Source organism: Myotis davidii, unplaced genomic scaffold, assembly GCF_000327345.1.
Source record: "Myotis davidii unplaced genomic scaffold, ASM32734v1 scaffold299, whole genome shotgun sequence".
NCBI lineage: Eukaryota > Metazoa > Chordata > Mammalia > Chiroptera > Vespertilionidae > Myotis > Myotis davidii.
In genome coordinates, this window is record NW_006293088.1 from 5,792,005 (window position 1) to 5,817,703 (window position 25,699).

Here is a 25,699-nt window from a genome sequence, read left to right on the forward strand (position 1 = left end):
ATCCCCCCCCAAAATATCGCAATTGTGTTCAAGATTGTCACTTCAAAATATCACTGCCCGGTGGAACCCTGTTTTTAAAGTGCCTATTATAAACCTCCCTTCCATATTTGCAAATCTTGTTTGTATTGTAAGAGAAGAGGTCTCTGGATGCAAAGCCCAACCAAAACTTAGTCTGTTTTTACTGTTATTCACAGTCTGCTAAACACTCTGACTCACATGATTGGAAGGGTATGTGGATCGTTTGATCTAGCCTACCGCCTTTACACAGAACTCTACAGCAGAATATGATTTACAGAAACACACAGAGATTATCCAAAACAAATCTAGCCCTGTGAAGGTGCTGCCGATATTTAAATCAGACTCTCCTGTCCTTTGAAATCCTCTCTTCCATAGCCTGAATGCCCACAGGTATTTCCATGGTTTCTCGTATCTTCTGATTTCATGTCCTGCCATGCTACCATCGGTCACCTGGGTGCACTTCTGTTAGTGTTGCCCCAGCTAATACTATAGTACAAAGTAGGTCAGGACACTCTTCATCCTCATTGCAAATACTGTCCTTCTGTGTTTAATATTTGCAGCCTAGGGTCTTTTTAATTATTTTGGTGGACCACGTCACTATTAAATCAGGTTTGAAGTTTCGGCCCAATTCAGAGCTGTAAAGAGAGTGGAACAAGGGTCGGGAGTGGCTGATTTCTGCCCTGTCTTTGAGCAGAGAATGCTTTAATTGTCTGCTCTTATATGTGTATATTCTCACATATAATTCTCTGAATATAGTTCTTAAACTTTTAGGTAATTAACTCTGTTAACCCTGAAAAGAAGATACTGAGCTAATATCTCTTCCACTCTTAGGGTATTTTACTGGATGAAGCATCAGGTGTGAATAAGAATCAACAGCCTGTCCTCCCCACAGGACTACAGGTCCCCAAAACAATCGTGTCCAGCTGGAACCGTAAGGTGAGGCTTCTCTCACATTCCCTACAGCACCTAATGTCAGCTTTGGCCCATTCTGGTTTGCATTTCTGTTCTAATTTGTTGGATGCAGAAGTGGCCACTGCCTAACTCTTTCTCATAAACAGATATACCTTTATTCCACCCTCTTCTGTACTTTGCACACCGCCCCCTCCAGTGTCACACACACATACTTTTCCCCCCCACACATTCTTAAATGAATGACTCTTGGAAGGCATAAGTTGGAATTTATTCTTCTAATTCATTGAGTTGCTGTGTTATAAAGTATTGTATTCGTTGATCATAGGCAGGAGAATATAGCAAAAAAACAAAATCTGAAACTTTCCGGCTGCTTCATGCAAAAAACATCATCCGACCTCAGCTTAAATTCCGAGAGAAGATTGACAATTCCAACACTCCATTTCGTCCTAAAATCTTCATCAAGCCCAATGCCCAGAAACCCCTCCCTCAGGGTAAGTAGTGCACTCTGCCTAACAAACCCAATAAAGGGAAAGGCTCCCCCCCCCGCCCCATCCTTTCCTCAAAGGGAGCCAGTAACCCTCCACACCAGACAGGATGTAAGTGTCTGCCCCTTTGTGATGTGTTTGTCACTGCTTGGTCCCCAGCACTCTCCAGAGAAAGGCGGGAGTGCCCACAGGATCGTCCTGAGGACTTGGATGTCCCCGCTGCTCTGGCAGATTTCATCCATCAGCAGAGAACGCAGCAAGTGGAGCAGGACATGTAAGTGTTTGCCTCTCTGAACTTCATGCCACAGTGGCATTGTTGTTTTTGATTGAATTTATTGGGGTGACATTGGTTAATAAAATACAGGTTTCATCTATACATTGTATTTCTGTACCACATTTTCTTATGTCAAATGTATCTTTGTGCCACATTTTCACTCGCTTTACTTTTGTAAAATGTCTAAATGAGCACAGAGAATGTTTCACCTTATCTCCTGTTTGTGTTTGCGGAGGGCCTGCACAGCACTGTCCTCTGTGGCCTTCAGTGCAGTCCTAAGAGGTGGCAGTGGCTCCCCTCGCCATTGTAAGGATGTGAGAACAGAGTTAGAGATGCTGACTTTGCACAGAACTTGAACCCAAGTTTTCTTAAATTGTTCTTTCTCTATACCACTCCACTTTTTTTGTTAGGTGGGGGTCAAACAGTAAGCTAAGGTTCACTAATAAATTAAGGAAAAGACATTTTTCACTGGCAGAATAAGCATTTTGGAAGCCCTCTGCTTAAAACAGACAAAAGGACTTTGTCCTCAGAATAAAGAAAGAGGTGATGAAAACTGTGTTAGTGTTGGTCTTTTTCTCACATAGCCAGGCTGTCTGAGCACTCCTTCAGCCCCAGCTTTCCATTGTGAGGCCACAGGTTAATGCTAAAGAAACAAAGGTAATGAAGGCGGCCCTGCCCTCAAGGAGCCCAGAGACTCGGGGCTTTCATACAATAGATGATGGAGGAACAGAAAAAAGACATCATTTGATGCACAACCACCCTCTCTCACTTCACAGCTTTGTTATTCCAAACCACAAGGAATTAGATACTTCACATTTTTGTATCATCCACAACACCGACCATACAGTCCTTTGCAAATAAGTTCTCAGATCTTTATGATAGATTTAATTGTCCTACTTTAAGGACATGTGAGTATCATCTGAATTTTTTTCTTATGCACTTCAATTATCATTGAAATAATGATGCTTTTGCCCAGCCAGTGTGACTCAGTGGTTGAGCATCGACCTATGAGCCAAGAAGTCTCTGATTCCTTTCCCGGTCAGGGTGCATTCCCGGGTTGTGGGTTCAATCCCCAGTAGGGGGCATACAGGAGGCAACTGATTGATGTTTCTATCTCTCTCCCCCTTCTCACTCTGCTTTCCTCTCTCTCTAAAAAACAATTAAAAACATGTTTTAAAAGGAGAAATGACGCTTTTCATATAGAGAAAATATTTTCACGATGGTCTTTCTTTCCATTTGTTTTTACAAATTGGAGTAAAAATGGAATTAGTAAAAAAAGATTTTTTGTTTGTTTTATTTACTCAGGTTTGCACACCCTTATCAATACGAACTAGATCACTTCACTCCACCGGATTCAGTCCTTCAAAAGCCACAACCCCAGGTTAGCACCCAACTTACTTTATGGCTGGTATCTGAGTAGCCCAGGAAGAACCAAACAACAAGATTAGCTGATATGATTTTGACTTTCCCTAAATATCTGTAAAATAGTAGGTTATGACTTTGTATCATTTATTGAACTCTTAATTCATTGTGCACTTTAGTGAAGGGTGATTCTTAACATTCCTCTCCTTTCCTGCCTGGACTTTTGTGCCGCAGTTATATAGGCCTGTGGGAGAGACACCCTGCCATTTTGTATCTTCCCTGGATGAACTAGTGGAACTCAACGAGAAGCTCCTGAAATGTCAAGAATTTGCCATAGACTTGGAGGTAACTTGTAAATGACTTGGAGTAAAATTTTTACATTTTCTGTGAGTTCATCTCGAGAAATATAAAATTAATACTAATTTAAATCTGTGCTTTGGTAAAAAGTAATTAGTCCTACAACTTGTTTCATAACTGTTCAAAATCAGTAGAGGGACGCCTAGTAAAATCCGTTTTTCCTGTTCTTCCTTCTTTCCGCGTGTTTAGCACCATTCTTACAGGAGCTTCCTGGGGCTGACCTGCCTCATGCAGATTTCCACCCGGACCGAAGACTTCATTGTGGACACCCTGGAGCTGCGAAGTGACTTGTACATTCTCAACGAGAGCCTCACAGACCCAGCTATTGTCAAGGTCAGCCAGCCTTTTTCAGTCCTGCCTGTAAGCGCAAGACTTAACTGCTTTTCAGTTTACTGTTTTATTATTTCAACATAGGCCCAATAACATTGAGAGAAATCGTCGTAATTTCCTATACTAGGGTACCACACACTAAACTGCTTTTGTTTTTAAACCTCTGTTAGAACAGCTAAGACTTAGCTCATTACCACCCGAAAAATGTTAAATCATTTTAATGACTACGGCAATGAGCCTGTGCCATCAAGATTGTTTGAACTTAATGACTACCCTTGAAGCAAGCAGAGCCGCTTCCTTAGAATCGTTGGCTGTTAGCACACTTTTAAGAGTGTGCAATTAGGAGTGTAGAAGGCTGGGGCCCAAATTAAAAGAAGCATTTAGAACACAACCCATCTTTTTTTTTTTTTTTATATATATATATTTTATTGAAGTGGGGATTTGAGGAATACTACACTGAACACTCAGTTTCACAGGATCATCTGGACAGGTTGTATTTTATTATTATTAACATTTTTATTTAGATTAACATATAACCCATCTTAATCTTCCTTCTGGCTTCTAATTCCAGTGTTCTGATAACCTGGAGGCAGAGTTCACTTGAGAGCACGGGGGCCTTCACGCAGGTGCTGCATGGCTCTGGTCTTGTTTGCAGGTCTTCCATGGTGCTGATTCAGACATAGAATGGCTGCAGAAGGACTTCGGGCTGTACGTCGTGAACATGTTTGATACCCATCAGGCAGCGCGCCTTCTTAACCTGGGCAGGCATTCGCTCGACCATCTGCTGAAACACTACTGCAATGTGGAATCAAACAAGCAGTACCAGCTGGCTGATTGGAGAATACGGTCAGTTTGCTCCTGACAAGGAAATATGGGTGTAGAAGTGGGTGTTCATTAACCTCATCCATGGAGACCTGTGTTCAGCCTATAACACTGTTTGAGGCTTGAGCTGAGCTGTTTCCATTGGCATAAGTGAAACTGGAATTGTAGAGTTGTGGAGGGCTGTGGTACACTATGCTCCATGGAACAGTGGTTGAAAGAGATGTGCCATGTCAGCATTCGTCATGACATCTCATTTGAAACGCAGCTCCCTAGTGGGATGGTTGTGTGTGAGATGATCTCCCATAGGCATGAGAGTTCTAAGGCACATGGTTGAGCCTGGTCAGGTTGCTCAGCCGGTTAGAGCGTTATCCCGATAGGCCAAGGTCTCGGGTTCAATCCCGGGTCAGGTTACATGCAAGAATCAGCCAATGTATGCATGCATAAGTGAAACAACAAATCGATGTTTCTTCCTTCCTCTCTAAAATCAATTTAAATAATAATAAATTAATAAGTGAAATTTTAAAAAATAAAATTATCCTTATAATAGTAAGTGTTTACTATAGGATAGGGTTGTGATGGTGTCCTGCCACATTTTTTGGAATTCTTGCTTGACTTGATCCTTTTCAGATGACTAGTTTTCTCCATAAGTTTACAGGGCTGTTGTATGAAGAAGCCACTAAACTTTTCTCCAATTCTGCATGTCAGAATTTATGAAGAGAATCTAAAGTCTGAATAGAAGGTGAAAATTGACAAAATCTAAAGCCACTACCTGCTAGTTAACCCTTGCCACGTGCCACCCACCAAGCTAAGAACTGTAGGGATGTTGTCCTGTGTGAGGGGCCTTTCCATTTCATAGGTCTGGGAAGTGAGCTCAGAGAGCTTAGGTGACATCCAAGCTCAGATATCTGGAGCTAAGACTCAAACTCAGGTGACAAAGTCCTTATTTCCAACATCATTGTCTTGCCGCCCTTTCTACCCAGCTGTGAAACAGTGGCCTGCCGTCAGCTGTGAAAGAATCTTTGACAGCAAGGGGGCCAAGCGAGTCAGCGCCTACAGAGGAGACACACTGAAGTGCGGCTGCTGAGGGAAGTTAGTGAAAGTGTCCTCTGTCGCTATTCTAGGCCTCTGCCCGAGGAAATGCTCAACTACGCCCGCGATGACACCCATTACTTGCTTTACATCTATGACAAAATGCGGTTGGAACTGTGGGAGCGAGGCAACGGCCAGCCCGTCCAGTTGCAGGTGGTGTGGCAGCGCAGCAGGGATATCTGCCTCAAGGTAAAGCCACCCGCACATAAACCCAGACTTCCTTCCTTCCTGATGAGGTCCCAGGTCTTTCCTTGCTCTTCACATTTATGACGAGAGCCAAGCTTTTGAAGAGCCCAGGGCACAATTTTTTAAAAATCTTTATTGTTGAAAATATTATATATGTCCCCTTTTTTCCCCCGAGTGACCCCTAGCTTCCCCTCCCCTCCGCCCCACCCCTGGCTTTCACCACCAGGGCACCATTTTGGTCATGAATATTCTGTAACATTTTGCAGAAATTCATCAAACCTATCTTCACGGATGAGTCCTACCTTGAACTATATAGGAAGCAAAAGAAGCACCTCAACACGCAGCAGCTGACAGCCTTCCAGCTCCTGTTTGCCTGGAGGGACAAGACTGCTCGGAGGGAAGATGAAAGTTACGGGTAAGGGATTAGGGATTCTTTTAACATTTCTCGTAGACTGAGCAGATCTGGTAACAAGGAAATAATGGACTTTTTCTCCTTTTGCCATGAAAGCTGGTTACATTTTCCCCTGGGTTATAGCATTCAATGGAACTTGCTGGCTGAACTTAATGTAATCCGCCCATTGTGTGTTTCGTTCCAGATATGTACTGCCAAACCACATGATGCTAAAGATAGCCGAAGAGCTGCCCAAGTGAGTCTGAGCGCCGATGAGCATGTTCCCACTTTCTCAGCAGAGAAATGTTGTCCTTCAAAAGCAAGCTTCTGTGATGTATTCCCCCAAGGCTGACTCAGAGATTGGCCTCGAAGGAAGTGCTCAAGTCCAGGAATGTAGAGCTTCTGCCCTCGGGCTGCCATTCAGGAACTGAAACTCCTGCACTGGAACGTTCCAGTGGTTATGCCTTATGTTCAGTCCTGTGGAAGCCTCTGAGCCTGTGGCATTGGCATCCACGTTCAAGGGATTCTCTCCAGACTAAGGCATCTCGTGGTTTTAAATGTCTTACGATGCTAATTGAAGTATAAGCACAGAATCTAAATCCGTAATCTTCTGTGCATCCCGTTGTGGACTGCAGATCAACAGGGCTGTGGTCCTCTGCTATCCCCGAGAGCAGGCGGCAGGCTGTGTGAGGACCTGCGCCAAGCTGGTGCTGCGGAGTGTGGAAGCGGCCAGCCCCGCTGCCCTGCCATCAGTGTTTTCTTAGTCTCCCTTTGCCTTAGCGCCCTGGCCCTACCTGGTCATTGCTCTTGTCCGGGAGCCTTTGAGAGCTGTGTTCCTCAGTAGTGAGTTGTGTGTGTTCTTGTCCTCAGGGAACCTCAGGGCATCATAGCTTGCTGCAACCCTGTACCCCCTCTCGTACGGCAGCAAATCAACGAGATGCACCTTTTAATCCAGCAAGCTCGGGACATGCCCCTGCTCAAGGTAAGAAGCCTTCTGCTGAAGGTTCCCCAGTCCACAGCCTGTTCTGTCTGTCAGCGTCTTGCTCCTTGTAGTCTCCTACATAAAAGATCTCTCCACTCTAGAAAGCAAGGGAATAACAGGGCTTATGAAACCCAGTGGGAGTGTCTTCTTTATAATAGTCACAGCTAACGCATATCCTTCTTAGGGCCTTATTTCTGATGCTCTAACAGCCAATGTCTAGTGCCTGGGCTGGTTACCTGTTCGGAGGCAGGTAGCCTCATGAACGAAATGGAGGAGGCGCTCTGCTGAGGGAGCTCAGATGTGAGAGGTGGTGCCCTGAGGAGGGTGGTGGTCACAGAAATGGAAAGGAGAGGCAGGTGCAAGAAGCACCGTCAGAAGAAAAGCTGATGGTGAAACAGCTGCCGTTCCTCTGAGCACCGCGCTAAGTCCTGCCGAGGTGCGCTCTGAGTGGCAGGTGGATTGGGCGATGATGGAAGTGGCGTCAAAGACAGCTCACTCCAAACATGAAGCCCGGGGGACGAGGACGCTAGGGGGATGGGGGCTCCGAAAGAGCTGCTGTGTGCGCATGTGCTGCTCAGGTGCAGTGCAGTGTGTGCGCTTCTGTGTGGTGCTACACGGTCAAGTAGGTTTGCGTGTTTGATGTGTGTTGTGTTGGGACAGTTTTTAACGTGTTGCCTCAGTAGCATTATCAGTATGTGCTGAGTCATGTTTGTAAGTTTTTGGAAGATTATTGATTCAGGAAGACTTAGAATCAGGTCCCTGGAGGTGAAAAAGGAGACCCTGAAGATAAGCACACTTGCAGTCTTCATGTTAAAATGTCTTAGCTCACAGTTCGTCCCCGTAAAGAGGAACCTGGTTACTAGAGAAGAATGTTCTCAGGCCCTTTGGAAACCTACACTGTGCCTGGTCATGATAAAGGGCCCTGTACTTCCATCCTACAGATCATGGCGGAGCACTCAGCAATGACAGTGCCAGGCCCTGGGATGGATGCAGGGCTGCAGGCAATCTCAGCTCTTGAAAAACACAGTCTAGGGAAGGGACACGGTCTGTGCTGAGGAACAAATGTGTGTGGCATCGAGTTCAGCCACTTTCCTCATTCTCTTTGTTTCTCCTGTGTAGTCTGAAGTCGCGGCTGGAGTGAAGAAGAGTGGACCACTGCCCAATCCTGAGGTACAGTGACATGTCTGCTATCTCGTCCCCTGGGACGATAGTGGTCCAAACCAGTGCAAAATAACCATCCTGCCAGGCCGGCGCCTCGCACTGGCGGGAGGCCTGCGAGCTGGCAGGCCTTTCATTGCACCTGTTGGTTTCTTTTTGATGCAGAGATTGGAGAACGTTCTCTTTGGACCTCACGACTGCTCCCACGCCCCTTCAGATGGCTATGCTGTCACCCCAGCCAACGGTAAGGCCGAGGCCTCTGGAGTCTGGAGAGGCTGGGAAGCGGGTGCACAACCCCAGCGGCTCTGACCCTGCTGCCTCTGTCCCTCCAGGGCCTGTGCCAGTGCAGAAACAGGCAAGCCTCTTCCCTGCCGGAGGAGAGGACGAGGCCCTGTTGGACTCCAAATGCCTTATCGCCACCGCTGTCATCACATTATTCAACGTGAGTCACACAGCGCCGGCAGCGAGGGGATGCAGACCCACAGAAACGCCCTGGGTTCTTATGCCGGAGGGTTGCTTCCACCTCTGAAATTAATGCTCTCTGGACAGGGGGTCCGTGAGAGGTGGGTAGAGGATTCTCCGTGAGTGAGCTCCGTGTGAAGAAAGTCACAAGGAAGGATTGGCATCTTGATGCTCACTGATGCCTGGGAGGGAAGAGGGCGTGGGCCAGTGATGCCCAGCAGGACTATTTCCACTCTGCCACCCGATTCCCGAGAGGGAGGAGGGAGCTCTGATGAACGGTACAGTGTCCTGTGTGGACCTCCCTGACCAGTGCCAGCCCACCCGGGTGTGTGGGATAGAGAGAAAACTTTGACACACTTTCCTACACTGTGGCTCCTTAAACATAGTGAGGAGTGGGGTACGCAGGCACCAGTAAGTGGGGTGCAGTTCGTTTCCGGTTCCAGAAAGAGGCTGAGTAACGGTAGGTAGTGACTGTTGAGTCTGCAGACAGCATGGCCAACCCGGGCCTGGCCGTGCTCCTGGAATGCACATTGCGTTGTGACAGCTTATCCCAGTCTGTCCTGCCCAGCAGGCTCTTGTTTCTGCCAGTGTCTTGATTACAGGTTCTTTGCAAAAGGAAGTTCAAGGTGCATTTGTTGGTCAGGATGGGTGATCCCCGGAATGACCAGGGATAAGGGACTAACACTCTAAATACTGCAGGCAGCTGATGTGGTAGAAGGGAAACATAATTTCTAAAAAGAAAGAGCCAAGAAAGAGAAGCATAGTACAGGCTACTTAAATAGAGATACATATTAAGCTTAACGTATGTTCAGATGACAAAAGGTTGCTGGTTCAGCGGGTTTCAGGGTCCCAGTTCACAGCCATGCCGTCACACTGGAATGCTGGGCCAGAGCCAGGAGGGGAAATGCCGCCCGCAGAGCATATGCCTGGGAGTTGGCTTTCTGTTCACTTGATGACATACATTTAGATAGGTCTTGCTTCAGTAATTCATGAGGAAAGAAGTCTGGAAGCTTTAGCTGACCACAGAGTTAATGAACCGTCAAGGTGACGAGGCAGCCCACAATGTGAGCGTGCCCTGTGGGCTGTGGGAACATGGAGGTGCCCACTCGGGCTAAAGGAGGCTGTGCTCTCCCTGTGCTCTGAGTGGCAGGGACTAACTACAGAGTAAGCAACAGGTTCACACACGTTTTACGAACCCACTTGGAAGCAGCAGTCTGCTGCCTAATGTCATTGATTACTCATAAAGGTGTATAATTGTAAGTTTCAGGTAAGTGTCGGGTTACGATCTGAAGTTCTAGAGCAGACAGACCTGGGTTTCCTCCCCTGTTCTGCCTGTTAGCTCTGAGGCTCTGGAAGTCTTAACTCTCCAAGCCTCAGTTTCCTCATCTGGAAGGTGGTGAGAAAAGCACCACCTACCTCACAGGTTGTAGGCACAGTACTTTACCAACTGTATTAAACACTCCACAGTGTGCTGTTACAGGCTAGTGTAGTGGCTCATACATGGGAGGGGCTCGCAGACATTAGCCGTTACTATTCTCTTGCTTGCATCTTAATGTCACAGAATGATTTCACTTATAAGTGACTGTTTTCTGTCTGTTCCTGCAGGAACCGAGTGCTGAAGAACATGGAAAGGCTCCATTAACAGTCGCACAGAAGAAAGCCCAGAACATAATGGAGTCCTTTGAAAACCCATTCAGGATGGTAAGTGATACAGGTACAGGGTGTGCCGGTCTGGAAAGGAAGAGAGAGTGCAGAGGGTGGGCTGTCCCCAGTGTCCTGGTGGGGAGTCGAGGTTTCCTGACACGAAGCCAACAGGAATACCTCATTTGAGTGCCAGTGAACTAAGGCCATGTTGACGCTTGGAGCGGAGGCCTCCTGAGATGAAACCAACCAGAAATCCCCTCTGGGTACCCTGAAGCCTGGGTCCAGCTTCCATTTTTCACAGCATTTAACGTGATTGTTTCCATTTCTCCAGTTTCTGCCTTCGATAGAACACCATGCTCACATTTCTCAGGCAGCAAAGTTTGACCCATCATCAAAAATCTATGAAGTAAGTGGATTTGTCATCCTTTCTAAGACTGACTTTCTAAGAAAGGGAGACTTCTTAATTATTTGAACCAAGTTTCTGTTTTAAACAAACCCCACTGCAAACCCCCTAAAAATGAATGCGAAACCCTTCTTATACAAGCCTTTCTCCAGAGAGAGGGCCAGGCCTTTAATCTGGTTCTCGGGAGCTTTTGGGAAAACCCTTTAAGAAACAGGTCTTTGGGGGGGTTTTGGTTTGTTTTTATTTTTTTGTGCCTTTTTTAAATTGAGGTTTAATTTCTATGTAGTATGTAGTAAAGTGCACAGATGTTAAATGTACAGCTTTATGCATTTTTATGTGTGAATATTAATTTAAGGCTCTTAAAGGTGACAGCTTAAATTTTAAAACACTCTGTTTTATATTGTTTGGTTTGTTTTTAACAGCATTATGAATAAGAATAAGAAAACACCTTCCCTGGATCCCCATGAGATGTTCCTGGGAGCCAGCGTGTTAATTGTTAAAAGCCTTCTTCCTCCCTGCAGGAAGTGCCTGCTCTGATCAGATGGGTGGCCTGGCTCCCTCTGCTCACCAGCACCGCCCGAGAATCAGGCCAAAACCCTGATGGGCCTCAGCCCTGTCGCTGGTTGTTAGCTTGTTGTTTTTAGAAATGGGGAGTCAGGCGGAGGTTTTGCCTTCTCTGCTCTTTCCCCTACTGGGTGTGGCACACTCAACAACCGTCCATCCCTTACCGTGCTTACATCTCCCACCACCTAGATGTGCTCTGAGGCCACAGGTAAATGTGCTGTCACAGGAGCACACAGGCTTGCAGAAGTCCTGCCTGAGTTCCAGCTCCCCGTTTACTAACCGTGTGTGTCCCTTCGGACAGGTTACTTAGCTTCTCTGAGCCTGTTGTTCCCAGGATTGTGGAAGGGATGGAATGATGATATGAAAGCATCTGGCCCAGTGCCTGGAACAGTTGTACCTTGTCCTTCTTAATAAGTATTATAAATAAAGCCAGCATGAGATTTTATTTTTTGTGTCATCAGATTTGGAATTTATGACTTAGAATGTGTGTAGTGACTAGGCTAGCATGCCCTGCATCGCCTCATTAAAAAAATAAAGTATTCCTAGGTGACTGAGTTTTGGAGTTTTTTTGTTCTGTTTTCATTATAGATCAGCAACCGTTGGAAGCTGGCAAGCCAGGTACAGGTACAAAAAGAATCTAAAGAAACTGCCAAGAAGAAGGCAGCTGAGCAAACAGGTAGCATTCACTTCCTTGTAAACTCAGCCACTCAGGTGTTTGTTAGAGTAGCACTGGTGCATCGTTCTGTTACTCAGTCATTCGACAAAGTGCCAGACACAGCAGAGAACAGGACAGACCCAGCCGCTGCCCCGTGGAGCGTGCCTTCTACTGGGACAGTGGACAATAAGCCCCTCAATGTATGTTCTGTCCGATGGCAGTAGGCATTACGCAGAGAGAGAGGTAGGAGGTGCCGGGTGGTGAGGTGGAGGGGACTCGGCAGAGAGGCAGGGGGTGAGGACATAGCACTCCAGGTGAGCTGGGCGGCCTCGGAGGGCTGGGAGCGGAGGCATGCCAAGAGCTGACAACGCTTTGGAAAGGGCGCTCTGGCTGCTGTGTAGAGACCAGAGGGTAGAGGGCAGGGGCGGGAGCCCAGTGAGGAGACATGGCGGTCATCCAGGTGAGGGGGTGCTGGCTGGGAGGATGGCGGCAGAGGAGGGGGTGGAAGTTGTCAGAATGGAGGTTCCTGTGGTAGAGCTGACAGCACTTGGTGACGAGTCGGATGTGGTGGGTGAGGGAAAGGAAGGCACTGTGGGTGCAAGAGGGTTTTGTCCTGAGCAGCCAGAAAGGTGGGGTCACCATCAAGAGGAGGGAGCCCGTTCGATGTCGAAGAGGTTTTGGTTTTGGTCCTTGACGTGCTGTGGTTGAGAGTCCTATTGGCGTCCTCAGAGATGTCAAGTAGGCCGTGGTGTTGGGTGTGGGTTCTTGGGAGAGGACCGGGGCGGGGGCGGGAGGCGGGGGGGTCATCATCCTGTCAGAGTGAGAACAGTGGCCCCCCTGCAGAGGCTGAGCAGCAGGGAGGGTGCCCTCCACTGGTAACCCGTGGACGTGGACGGGGCAGGCAGGTGGGGATGGCGCCCTGGCCTGCGTCAGCAGCTCCATAGACAGTTCTCTCTCTTGCAGCTGCCCGGAACCAGGCCACCGAGGAGTACAAGGCGGCGGCGGAGCAGGCCGTGTCTGTCCGGCTGCAGGCTGCCGTACGTGCTGGCTTTTCTGCTTGGTCTTTGTGCCCCTGGTCACCGTCAGGATTTTCCTCAAATATCAGGAGGACTTACCTCTGCTGCGAATTCAATGCTCTTGTCCTTCCAGTTCATTTTGGCTTGCAATTAGTGCCTGCCTCATGTCCCCTCAAAAAAGTCTATTTGTAATGCCCCTGGGTGGCTTCTTCCACTGGCTGGAATAGAGAGGCCATCCCACCCGGCCAGCCATAGACAGGAATTGAAGCCGACAGTGTTCTCTGCCCCCGTAAATACTCTTCCTCACTCCAGAGTGCCCGGGAGGCTTGGCCCTGGCCTTTCTTAGATGGCCCGTGTTGTCTCTGCTCAGACTCTCTGGCCCACACCCGTCTCACCATCACTGCTCGATCTTACCGCTCAGTAGGCACCTGAAGCCTAGCAGTGTGCTCAGAGCAGAGGCCCGCGGGGTTGCCTCCTCTCATGTACCTCCATCTTCCCTCCTGGGGATGTGTTCGACCTACAGCTAGAAAACGCTGCCATGAAGAGAGAGCGAGCAACAAGTGACCCAGGGACCACAGAACAGAAACAGGAGAAGAAACGACTCAAAGTTTCCAAGAAGCCAAAAGACCCAGATGCACCAGAAAAAGATTTCACCCCTTATGACTACAGCAAGTCGGACTTCAAGGCTTTTGCTGGTGAGGCCAGATCTGCTGTCTTGTTGGGTGTCTGTCCAGGTCAGAGGAAGGGCAGCTGTAAAGAAAGTGGGACTCAGTCACAGACAGCCCTGCCCAAGACATGCACCGCCCAGACTTAGGAGAGCAATGCAGAGAAACAGCAGTGACGGGGAGAAACCCATCCCCCACCACTGCCACCTGCCACCGGAGCGGACTTGCACGGCCGCTGGAGAGGTTTAGCAAGAAGGCATCCATTCTAAGTGTCTGCACCCTTCCTCACCGCAGCTTGTGTCCAAAAACAGTTTCTCACAGACACAGACACAGTAAAGATCTTGTTTGTGGGAAAAACCCGATGCCCATGATGCAAAACCCATGATGGTTGGTGCCTTAGCCTGTGAGAGCCCATCTGCTGTGCAGGCTGCAGGTGCATTCCTGACCACCAGCCTCCTTGCCAATGTGTCCCTTTGGAGAGCGAGAAGGCCGGGTAGGGTGGTCGCCTCGGCCCAAGTTACGGACACTGGCACCATCCCGCACACAGACCCGAGCGGGTCTCCTTGAGGTAAAGTGGCCGGCGCTTTAGCACCCGCCCGACCCCTGAGGACAGGCCTGTGAGCGCCTGGCTGGCCGCTGCCCTTCGCTCCTGGGTGCCCGGCATGAATTTACATCAGCCACAGTCCCTCCTCACAGAGTCGCGGTTCTCAGCCTGGGGGCCGTGACCCTTTGGGGGTCGAACAACCCTTTCACAGGGGCCGCCCAAGACCATCGGGAAACACATATATAATTACATATTGTTTTTGTGATTAATCACTACGCTTTCATTATGTTCAGTTTGTAACCATGAAATTGGCGTCACCACAACATGAGGAACTGTATTAAAGGGCCGCGGCATTAGGAAGGTTTAGAACTACTATCATAAAGGGTAGCAACTGCCAGCTCACACTTCCAGTGATAGCGCCCAGCCCAGCAGTGAGCCTGTCGTGTGTGTGCACTCACTCATGATCACTCTTACCTTTCAGGGAGCAGCAAACCCAAACCTTCTTCCCAGTTTGATCCAAATAAGCAGACCCCGTCTGGCAAGGTAAGAAATACACTTGGGGTTTCCAGCGAGTGTGGAGTGCTTATTTTTTTGCCGCTTCTATGACTGGGAAGACAGGTCCATCCAGGAACCTCTTGCATATCTTTCCCCTCACCTCATTTCTTCCCAGGCACAGACAGTACACACCAGTGATTCCAGCAGTTAAAAAAAAAATTTTTTTTTTAAGAGACTATAAAGGCTGGTGTGTGGTTTTAAAGGTGTTTTTCTGTGTTTGCTACCATGGGAATGACAGCTGCAGGCCAGAAGCACTCCTGGTGCCGGCACAAGCCTGTATTTGCCCCGTGTGGGTGTTGGTGCCAGGCAGAGCCAAATGGGGCTGAGAGTTTGGCATGTGGAGCATGAGGCCCGGGAGGAGCCCCCCAGTTCCTTTAATAGCTCATCTTGCTTTTGTGCTTCTTACCTTTTCAGAAATGTCTTGCAGCCAAAAAACTTAAACAGTCCATGGGAAACAAAAGCATGTCCTTTCCGACTGGAAAGTCAGACAGGTATGTAGTGAGCTCAGAGGGCTGGACGGGAGGATGCTCAGCCTCTCGGGACCACGTCCCTCCTTTGAGTCTGGGAAAACGGCGATGGGCAGAGGGGAAGTGATCGTGGGAGGCCACGGGTCAGTCTCAGCCGTCCCAGGGCCCACATTCCAGTCCTCAGCTCTCCACCCGTTACCAGTTTCCCAAGTCACCTCAGAGCAAACGGGATTGAAGTTTCCCTAGATGAGCCTGTTTCAGAGGAATGAAAACAACACACACAAACCCCCAGATGTTGAGTATTTACATCCCAATCCTTAGAGCAGCCCTGAGATCAAAGGACCCAGGGCAGGGTGGGGAACCGCTTCTCTGCCGAGGGCCATTTGGATGTTTGTACATCCTTCGAGGGCCATACAAATCATCAATTTAAAAATTAGCTTGTATTTAGTCAGACATTTAATTAACTCACCCCTAATGCCTTGGCAAGGCCAGACCAAATGATTTCGTGTGGCCCGTGGGCCGGACGTTCCCCACCTCTGCCCTAGGGTGTGTGTGATAAAGGAGGAACCTGGTCAGCTCAGCCAACCCTGTTGGGCATCAGAGCACTGCCCCAGCCCACACACGGCCCGGGGGTCGGGGGTGGGGGGCCGGGAGGGCAGGGAGCTGGGGGGAGTTGCTGCCCTGCTCCATTCTCCAGGATGCCAAACAAGCTATTCTCCCTCAGTTCTGCAGCATTAGTATGCGCAGCACTTTATGAATCAGCTGAGAACAAACATCCATCAAACTGAAAGAAGTAACTTGTTTTCATGCTGCCTCTGCAGGGGTTTCAGGCACAATTGGCCAAAGAGATAGTGTTGGAAGAGAGCCTTGGGACCCCACAGTGGACTGGAAGCATCAAAGGATGGTGCTGGTTTTGTACAGACTCATTTTTAAACCATTAAAAATAATTCTTACTGGAAGGAAACTGGTTCCTGGCTTTTCCTTTGCTGCTGCCACAGCGCTGGCAGGAGAGGGCAGATCCCATCCTGTTCAGATCCACACCTTCAGCTGTCCGTAGTAAGTATGGCCTTGGGGGCTACTGTGGTTTCCGGAGAAATCCCTAACGCCCCCAAAGAGGAATGAACAGGAGACTCTCCCCTGACTCGGCAAAGGCGACATCCACAGGCAGGGAGCGCCATGCTCTGCTGGCTCCACGTCAGGAAGGTCAGGGGCCGCTTTCCTCCCTGCTCAGGCCTCCAGGTAAGGTGAAGGCCAGGCGGTACGAATGCAGTGGGAGGAGGAGCCGGCAGGCGAGTCGGAGCCAACAGGGCGCCGGAGGGCCTGTCCTTCCCTCTTCCTTTCTGTCGTCTGTTTGTTTGTTTGTTTTTAACTTTGTTTATTGCCAGTTATAAAATCATAACATGTTCATTATAGGAAATGAGGAAAACAAAAAAGGAAAAATAATGAAATCATCTATAATCCTACCACATGGAGAGAACTTTTGACATTTCGATATAAAGGCTTTTTACTATGTGTAAATATACTAAATATATAAACTTGGATTTCTGTATCGACTGGGGTTTTTTACCTTTAAGGAGTCTTATTATAGAGTGGATTTTCACTAACCCCCATTTTCAACGTATAGCTTTCCATTTTTGTACTTTTTAAATGATACTGCATGGAACTTGTATACGTTTGTGTCCAGTCTCCAGTTATTTCTTTCAAATATTATTTGATTTTCGTCCTGAGCTGGGCAATTAAATTTTAAAAACCACACAGAATAATACCTTTTTCCCCCTCACAAATATTGAAACAAGGAACCTGTTTTCTTGGAACTTTTTCCCACAAATTATCTAGAAGGCTGGCTGCCATGCCCTGTGGGCTTCCGGGCCAAATCAGACATCACTCTGCCCTGGAGAGTGACCCATGGCGCAGGACAGCCCTGCCCCAGGGTGAGCTAGCACTCCAATGGTTGAAACTGATAGAAAAGCCAGGCTATCGGGGGCTTAGCAAAATAGATGTTTCCTTCTCCTTCTCTTCTGTTAACATAGTCAGTCCAGAGCTAGTGTGGCAACTGGCAGCCCTCAGACTCTGGCTCCCATCTTGTTGCCTGAACACGGGCCTTCCACCTCATGGCCAAGTAAGAGTCCTAGCTCCATCCATTGCATCCTCATTCCAGTCAGCTGGAAGGAAGGGAGGAGATAGCACCCAGCCTCCCTTTAAAAGGATACTGCCCATTTCCACTTCCCACAGCCACAACTTAGTCGCATGTCCACAACACAGGATACTGGGAAGTCATTTCAGTGCCCACATGCCCAGCTAAAAAGCCAGAATTGGCCCAGCTGGTGTTGTTGACCCATGAACCAAGAGGTCACAGTTCAACTCCCCATCGGGGCACATGCCCTTTAGTGGGCTCAGTCCCCAATTGGGGGAATACAGGAGGCAGCCAGTGGATGTTTCTCTCAATGATATGTTTATCTCTCTATCCTTTTCCCTTCTTTCTCTAAAATATAAATATTTTTTTTTAATTTTTTTTTAAAGCCATTCCAGCCAATATGGCCCAATAGTTGCACGTTGACCTATGAACCAAAAGGTCACCGGATGGATTCCTGGTCAGGACACATGCCCAGGTTGCAGGCTTGATCCCAATAGGGGGCATGCAGGAGGCAGCCAATAAATGATTCTCATCATTGATGTGTCTGTCTCTCCGTCTCTCTTCCTCTCTGAAACCAATAAAAGTACATATATATTTTAAAAGAAAATATAACCCTTGTTAATATATAGGCACCCAATACGGGAAGACCTAAATACATAAAAAAATATTTTTTTAAAATATATTTTATTGATTTTTTTGCAGAGAGGAAGAGAGAGGAATAGAGAGTTAGAAACATCAATGAGAGAGAAACATCAGTCAGTTGCTTCCTGCACAGCCCCTACTGGGGATGTGGCCGCAACTAAGGTACATGCCCTTGATCAGAATCGAACCTGGGACCTTTCAGTCTTCAGGCTGACGCTCTATCCACTGAGCCAAACCTGTCAGGGCAATATAAAAAATCTTGATGGACTTTAAGGGAGCGATAGATAGCAATACAGTCATAGCAGGGGACTTTAACGCCCCACTGACATCACTGGGTAGATCTTCCAACAAAAAACAAAAAGGAAACAGTGGCCTTAAATGATACATTAGATTAGTTGGATTTAATTGATATTTACAGGACATTTAATCCAAAAGCGACAGAATATACATTCTTCTCAAGTACACATGGATCATTTTCAAAGATAGATCATATGTTAGGACACAAAATAAACCTTAACAAATTCAAGAAGATTGAAATCATTTCAAGCATCTCAGATCACAATGGCATGAAACTAGAAATCAACTACAATTTTAAAAAAAACACCTCAAACACATGGAAACTAAATTAAACAATGAATGGATTACCAATGAGATCCAGGAAGAAATAAACTTCCTGGAAACAAAGAAAAATGAACACACAACAACCCAAAAGGAAATAATAAAGATTAGAGCAGAAGTAAATGACATAGAGCAGGGGTGGGCAAACTTTTTGACTCGAGGGCCACAATGGGTTCTTAAACTGGACCGGAGGGCCGGAACAAAAGCATGGATGGAGTGTTTGTGTGAACTAATATAAATTCAAAGTAAACATCATTACATAAAAGGGTACGGTCTTTTTTTTTTTTTTTAGTTTTATTCATTTCAAAAGGGCCGGATCCGGCCCATGGGCCATAGTTTGCCCATGGCTGACATAGAGACTAAAGAAAACTACAAAAAGAGCTGGTTCTTTGAAAAGATAAACAAGATTGATGAACCTTTTAGCCAGACTAATCTAGAAACAAAGAGGACCCAGATAAATAAAATCAGAAATAAAAGGGCAAAGTAACAACTGACACAATAGCAATTCAAAAGATTGTGAAAAAAATACTATGAACAGCTATATGCCAACAAGCTGGACAACCTGGAAGAAATGAAGAAATTTCCCAGAGAAATATAATCTCCCAAAATTAAATCAGGAAGAATCAGAAAGCCTGAATAGGCCAATACCAACTGATGAAATTGAAGCAGTAATCAAAAAACTTCCAGCAAACAAAAGACCTGAATTGGATGGCTTCACAGATAAGTTGTACCAAACATTCAAAGAACTAACACCTATACTCCTCAAACTATTCCAAAATATCCAAAAGGAACACTTCCAAGTTCATTTTACAAGGCCAGCATTATCCTAATTCCAAAGCCAGACACTACAAAGAAAGAAAATTACAGGTCAATATCCCTGATGAACATAGATGCTAAAATCCTCAACAAAATATTAGCAAAATGGATTCAGCAATACATTAAAAAGATCATATACTGTGACCAAAGTGGGATTTATTCTGGGGATGCAAGGCTGTTGTTATATCCCCAAATCAGTAAGTGTGATACATCGCATAAACAAAATGAAGGATAAAAATTACATAATCATATTGATAGGTGACAAAAAAGCATTTGACAATATCCAGCACCCATTTTTTATAAAAACTCAGCAAAGTGGGTATCATAACACTATAAAGGCCATATACGACAAACCTACATACAGCCAACATCATATTCACTGGGCAAAAACTAAAAGTGTTTCCCTTGAAAACAGGAACAGCTGAAACCGGTTTGGCTCAGTGGATAGACTGTCGGCCTGCGGACTGAAGGGTCCCAGGTTTGATTCCGGTCAAGGGCATGTACTTTGGTTGCGGGCACATCCCCAGTAGGGAGTGTGCAGGAGGCAGCTGGTCGATGTTTCTCTCTCATCGATGTTTCTAACTCTCTATCCCTCTCCCTTCCTCTGTAAAAAATCAATAAAATATATTTTAAAAAAAACAGGAACAAGACAGGGATGTCTGCTTTCACCACTCTAGTTCAACATAGTACTGGAAGTCCTAGCCACAGCAATCAGACAAGAAGAAAAACAGGAATCCAAATTGGAAAAGAAGTAAAGTTGTCATTATCTGCAGATGATAATGTACATAGAAAATCCTAAAGACTCCATTTAAAAAACTACTAGAATTACTAAATGAATTTGGTAAAGTAGCAGGATACAAAATCAACATCCAGAAATTGATGGCATTTTTATACACAAATAATAAAGAGATAAACTAAAAGACAAAAAAAAAAACCCATTTACCATTGCAGCAGCAACAACAAAAAAGATACCTTGGAATAAAAACCAAGGAGGTAAAAGACCTGTACTAGGAAAACAACAGGACATTGAGAAAAGAAATAGAGAAAGACATAAACAGGTGGAAGCATATACCATGTTCATGGGCTGGAAGAATTAACATCATTAAAATGTCCATACTACCCAAAGCAATCTATAGATTCAATGAAATTCCTAGTAATATTAAAATACCGCCGAAACCGGTTTGGCTCAGTGGATAGAACAAATATTCCAAAAATTTGTATGAAAACAAAAAAGACTCTGAATAGCTGCAGCAATGCTGAGAAAGAACAAAGTTGGAGGGACCACAATACCAAATCTCAAACTATACCACAAAGCCACTGTACTCAAAACTGCCTCGTACTGACACAAGAACAGGCATACAGACCAATGGAACAGAAACCCCAGAAATTTACCCTCATCTTTTTTTTTCCCCCCTCATCTTTATGGTCAATATTTGACAAAGGAGGCAAGAGCAGACACTGGAGTAACGACAGACTCTTCAATAAGTGGTGTTGGGAAAATTGGACATGTACATGCAAAAGAAATGAAACCAACTTACACCATACACAAGAATAAACTCAAAATGGATAAAAGGTTTAAATGTAGCCCAGTCAGCATTGCTCAGTGGTTGAGCATTGACCTATGAACCAGGAAGTCACAGTTCGATTCCTGGTCAGGGTGTGGGCTCGATCTCCAGTGAGGGGCGTGCAGGAGGCAACCGATCAATGCTTCTCTCATCATTATGCTTCTCTCTCTCTCTCCCTCTCCCTTCCTGTCTGAAAGAATAAGGGAAGACATCCAGAGAACCTTGCAGTCAGTGCTACCCAGGCTGCTGAGAGAGACCATCAGGAAGCTGGTTAGAAAGACAAGCCCAGGCAGCCCAGACCTGCCCGGTCAGAGTCAGGGTGGGCTCAGGACCCAGGTCTGAACACGCTCTCCAGGTGGCTTCTACTCCTGCTTAAGTCCACAACCACTGTTGTTGGCAAGGCCGTGTGCCCAGACCTTGCTTGGTAGGCCGCGGTGGACGTCCCGCTGCCCAGGACAATGTGTTAAGTTCTCATAGAGGTCAAATGATGCCTGGTCCTTACTAGTTTTGCTTCGTGGCAATGTTTGTTTTCATTTTTTAAAAATATGGGGACCATGCCCTAACCGGTTTGGCTCAGTGGGTAGAGCGTCGGCCTGCAGACTGAGGGGTCCTGGGTTCGATTCCGGTCAAGGGCATGTACCTCGGCTGTAGGCACATCCCCAGTGGGAGGTGTGCAGGAGGCAGCTGATCGGTGTTTCAAACTCTCTATCCCTCTCCCTTCCTCTCTGTAAAAATCAATAAAATATATTTAAAAAAAGATGGAGACCAAATAAATAAATATAAAAAGATGGGGACCAGAGATAGGAGTTTAAGGTCTTCTTAAATGCCCTTTCTTGCATAAGAAAAAGTTAGCAACCCAAAGTCAGTCCCCAGATGTGTTTTTGAAATTTTCCTAATCCATGGAACCCTAACGCCCAGGAGTGCTGAGCCATGGGATGGGGACAAGGGCCTTGGAGTGTGGAGAAGTGGGGAGAGGGCTTGGACCCCCAAGGGCAGGGCGGGGCTGGGGGGGTTGGTGGGGAATTGCTCAGTGAGTGTGAACGTGGAGAGGTGGCCGCGCCTGCACTCGAGAGAGGGATCTGGCAGGGCTTTGGGGGTTGCAGGTGGAGAGAATTTATGAGCAGCTGGCTCTTTGCTCAGGGAGGCACGCTGCTGTTTACGGCAGCTTGGGAAGCTTGCCTTGAGCGTTTTCAACCAAGTAACACCAAGAAATGGCCAAATCCATCCTGCTCATAACCACAGCTGTCTGCCTGGCTGAACACAATGCTTAAAATGTGACCCTCGCCCTGGCTGGTAGCTCAATGGTTAGAGCGCCGGGTTCAATTTCCAGTCAAGGGCATGTATCTGGGTTGTAGGTTCAGTGCCCTGGGATGTGGGTGGGAGGCAACCAATCAATGTGTCTCTCTCACATTGATGTCTCTCTCCCTCCCTCCCTTACCCTCTTTCTAAAAATCAATGGAAAAAATTGCCTCAGGCCCTAACTGGTTTAGTGCAGTGGATAGAGCATAAGCCTGCAGACTGAGGGGTCCCAGGTTCGATTCTGGTCAAGGGCACATGCCCGGGTTGCAGGCTTGATCCCCAGTAGGGGGTGTGCAGGAGGCAGCCGATCAAGATCAATGATTTCTCTCATCAGTGATGTTTCTATCTCTCCTTCTCTCTTCCTCTCTGAAATCAATAAAAATATATTTTAAAAATATATCCTTAGGTGAGGATAAAAAATATATCCTCAGCCCTCGCTGGTTTTGCTCAGTGGATAGAGCATTATCCTGCGGACTGACGGGTCCTGGGTTCAATTCCGGCCAAGGGCACATGCCTGGGTTGTGGGCTTGATCCCCAGCCAATCGATGTTTCTCTCTCTCCCTCTTCCTTCCTCTCTGAAATCAATAAAAATATATTTTAAAAATATATCTTCACGTGACGATAAAAAATATATTCTCAGATGCTAACTGCCAGAAAGTCTCCCCAGTGACAGACAGACTTCCTGTGGCAGCCCCAAGCAAACCACTGCCTTGGTCATAGCCATTGCCCACCTCGCCCTGCTTCCCTTTTATAGATGGTCTACCCTTAGGCGGTTGAGGCAGTGGACCCACTAGATTGTAACGCTTTACCACTGAATCCTTAATGCACACTGGCCTGAATTTAAGGAAACAGTTCATGCTCTGCCCTAGTTTTCTCCAGCCTGATCTTCCTGAATCTCACTGGATAAGAATGACTATTGCTGACAAAACTCCGGTTTTCCCCCTGGCGGCCTTTCTGGGCTAGTGGTCCGGTACATCTGGGGACTATTTTGCCTGAAACTTAGGGCCTTTGTGTTCTTTGAACTTGGAAGGTTTGCACTGTGGCTGCACACACTGGCCTGGAAGTTCATGCTGGGGCGCTGGTGACACCTTCACCTCCCCTCCATTCACGGACTTTCCCATCGGAGGGCGCACATGCTGAAACAATCTGTTCATCTTGCAGCAGGGATGGGATGGACTTGATCCTTCACTAACCCCCACCCCCCCATCAGTGTCCCAGGAATGCAGGGCTCCTGTGTGGGCTCAGCTGGGCAGCACCTAGAACAAAGACAGCTGATTCCATAAGGTGCCTGCACGGTGTTCTGGTTCCCACTTCCACTCCAGCCTCTTACCCAGTGCTGCCAGCTACACACACTGTCCCTGGTCTGGCTCAGGGTACACAGAAGCCAACAGGCGATCACCAGTCAGAGGCATAAATGTCACGTTGGAAGTACAGGCTATATGTAGGGCTGGAGCCAATGAAACCTATAGTAACTGGACATATTGTATCTTTTATTTATTTTTTAATGTGTTTTATTGGTTTTTATTTTTTTTTTAATATATATTTTATTGATTTTTTACAGAGAGGAAGAGAGAGGGATAGAGTTAGAAACATCAGTGAGAGAGAAACATCGATCAGCTGCCTCCTGCACACTCCGTACTGGGGATGTGCCCGCAACCAAGGTACATGCCCTTGACTGGAATCGAACCCGGGACCCTTCAGTCCCCAGGCCGACGCTCTATTCACTGAGCCAAACCGGTCAGGGCTGTTTTATTGGTTTTTAGAGAGAGGGAGAGGGATAGAAAGAAACATCATTAATCGGCTGCCTCCTGCATACCCACTACTGGGAATTGAGCCCGCAACCCAGGCATGTGCCCTGACTGGGAGTTGAACCAATGACCTCTTGGTTCATGGGTCAGCACTCAACCACTGAACCATACCAGCCGAGCATAAGGTTTTTTTAAAAATATGTGGTTTTTACTTTTTAAAAACATGTGTTTTTTTTTATTGGTTTCAGAGAGGAGAGGCGGGGGGGAGATAGAAACATCAATGATGGGCATCATTGATTGGCTGCCTCCTGCACGCCCCCTATAGGGGATCAAGCTGTGGGCAAGTGCCCTGTCCAGAACCCATGGGTGACCCCCTCATTCATGGGTTGATGCTCAACCACTGAGCAACGCGGGTCAGGCCTGGTTGCCTATTTATCTGCTGTGTGATCCTTTTCTGCATGACCTCCGGTCCAGTAACTGTCCCAAGGAAGCTCCCATCTCCTAGCAACCTGTAACTGCCTTGCTCACTTCCCCTTTAAAGAGTGGAAAGTAAATTGATGCACATTATTGCTGAGGCCTGACGCCTGCACTCACAGATAAACACGACTGTGCTCTTCATCTGGGGTTAATAGGTGGGGAACAAGCTTTCCACCTCCAAGTGGAGGCTGCAAAACGTCAGTGAGAAAACATCCCTGTCATCATGTCACCAGGAGGTTCCACCAGGCTCATCTCCTTTACTTGTCACGGGAAGAACTAGCTTGCAGAGCAATTAGCATTTAATATTTCGTAATTAGCATGCTTAATGTGATTCTGAGAAGTGCCTTGACATTTTCATAAAAACAGAAAGCACATTCCCGCCCACCCTTCAAAGAGCAAGGCCCCGTTTGTTAAAAAACCGCGTGCCACTCTCTCTTGGTGCTGAATATGCATGTGTTGGCCTCTTCCCAGACACTGCTGGTAAATTTAGAAACTCGTTTTGAAAAGAGTTTCTTATTCAGCAGCCATATGCTCCCGGCTCAGGGAATCTAGCGGGAAATAGCTAAATCCCGCTCAAGTCGCTGGGCGGTGAGGGTCCTTTTCAAGTAAATAAAAACCCCTATGCGCCCCAGACAAACTACACACGCGGCTCAAGTCCAACAGGGAGCCGATTTGGGGACAAGTCGAGAAATGCATTTACTCTCGCTCCTGCGCAACATCATCACTCTTCGCGGTACAGGGGGGCCGCCAGCTCCCATTTCTCCAGCCCCAGGGTAGGCGGGCGACTCAGCGCTGGAAACTCCGCGCGGAGCCGAGATGTCATCTCCAAGTTTCCCCTCCCGATCCCTCTGCGGCAGAGAACGGCTCGGTACCACCCGGATCCAGGGAAGGGAGCAGGGGCCCAGGGGCTGCACCGCACCGCCGGCTCCGGACCCGTGAGGGACCCCTTCCGCCCGCCCACCCCGCCCGGAGGCCAGACCGCTGCCGCGCTGCCCCGGCCGCGGCCCCACGTGGCCACCTCGGAGCGGGCCGCACTACCCTGATGAGGCCCAGGGACAG

The 25,699-nt window shown here is 47.3% G+C and overlaps 1 protein-coding gene across 1 annotated transcript in view; it reads left to right on the plus strand.

Moving 5' to 3' along the window:
- EXOSC10 (exosome component 10) overlaps positions 1–16,882 on the plus strand; it is a 20,636-nt gene extending 3,754 nt beyond the window's left edge. The window contains 22 exon segments of the mRNA XM_006766725.2: positions 832–954; positions 1,256–1,421; positions 1,575–1,689; positions 2,995–3,070; positions 3,286–3,396; positions 3,598–3,741; positions 4,394–4,584; positions 5,682–5,838; positions 6,102–6,250; positions 6,432–6,482; positions 7,097–7,208; positions 8,328–8,378; positions 8,532–8,610; positions 8,699–8,808; positions 10,434–10,529; positions 10,804–10,878; positions 12,028–12,115; positions 13,058–13,131; positions 13,634–13,805; positions 14,801–14,862; positions 15,289–15,365; positions 16,163–16,882. Coding sequence (XP_006766788.1) covers positions 832–954; positions 1,256–1,421; positions 1,575–1,689; positions 2,995–3,070; positions 3,286–3,396; positions 3,598–3,741; positions 4,394–4,584; positions 5,682–5,838; positions 6,102–6,250; positions 6,432–6,482; positions 7,097–7,208; positions 8,328–8,378; positions 8,532–8,610; positions 8,699–8,808; positions 10,434–10,529; positions 10,804–10,878; positions 12,028–12,115; positions 13,058–13,131; positions 13,634–13,805; positions 14,801–14,862; positions 15,289–15,365; positions 16,163–16,193 — 2,310 coding nt within the window. The 3' untranslated portion in view covers positions 16,194–16,882.
- Positions 16,883–25,699: the final 8,817 nt, after the last annotated feature.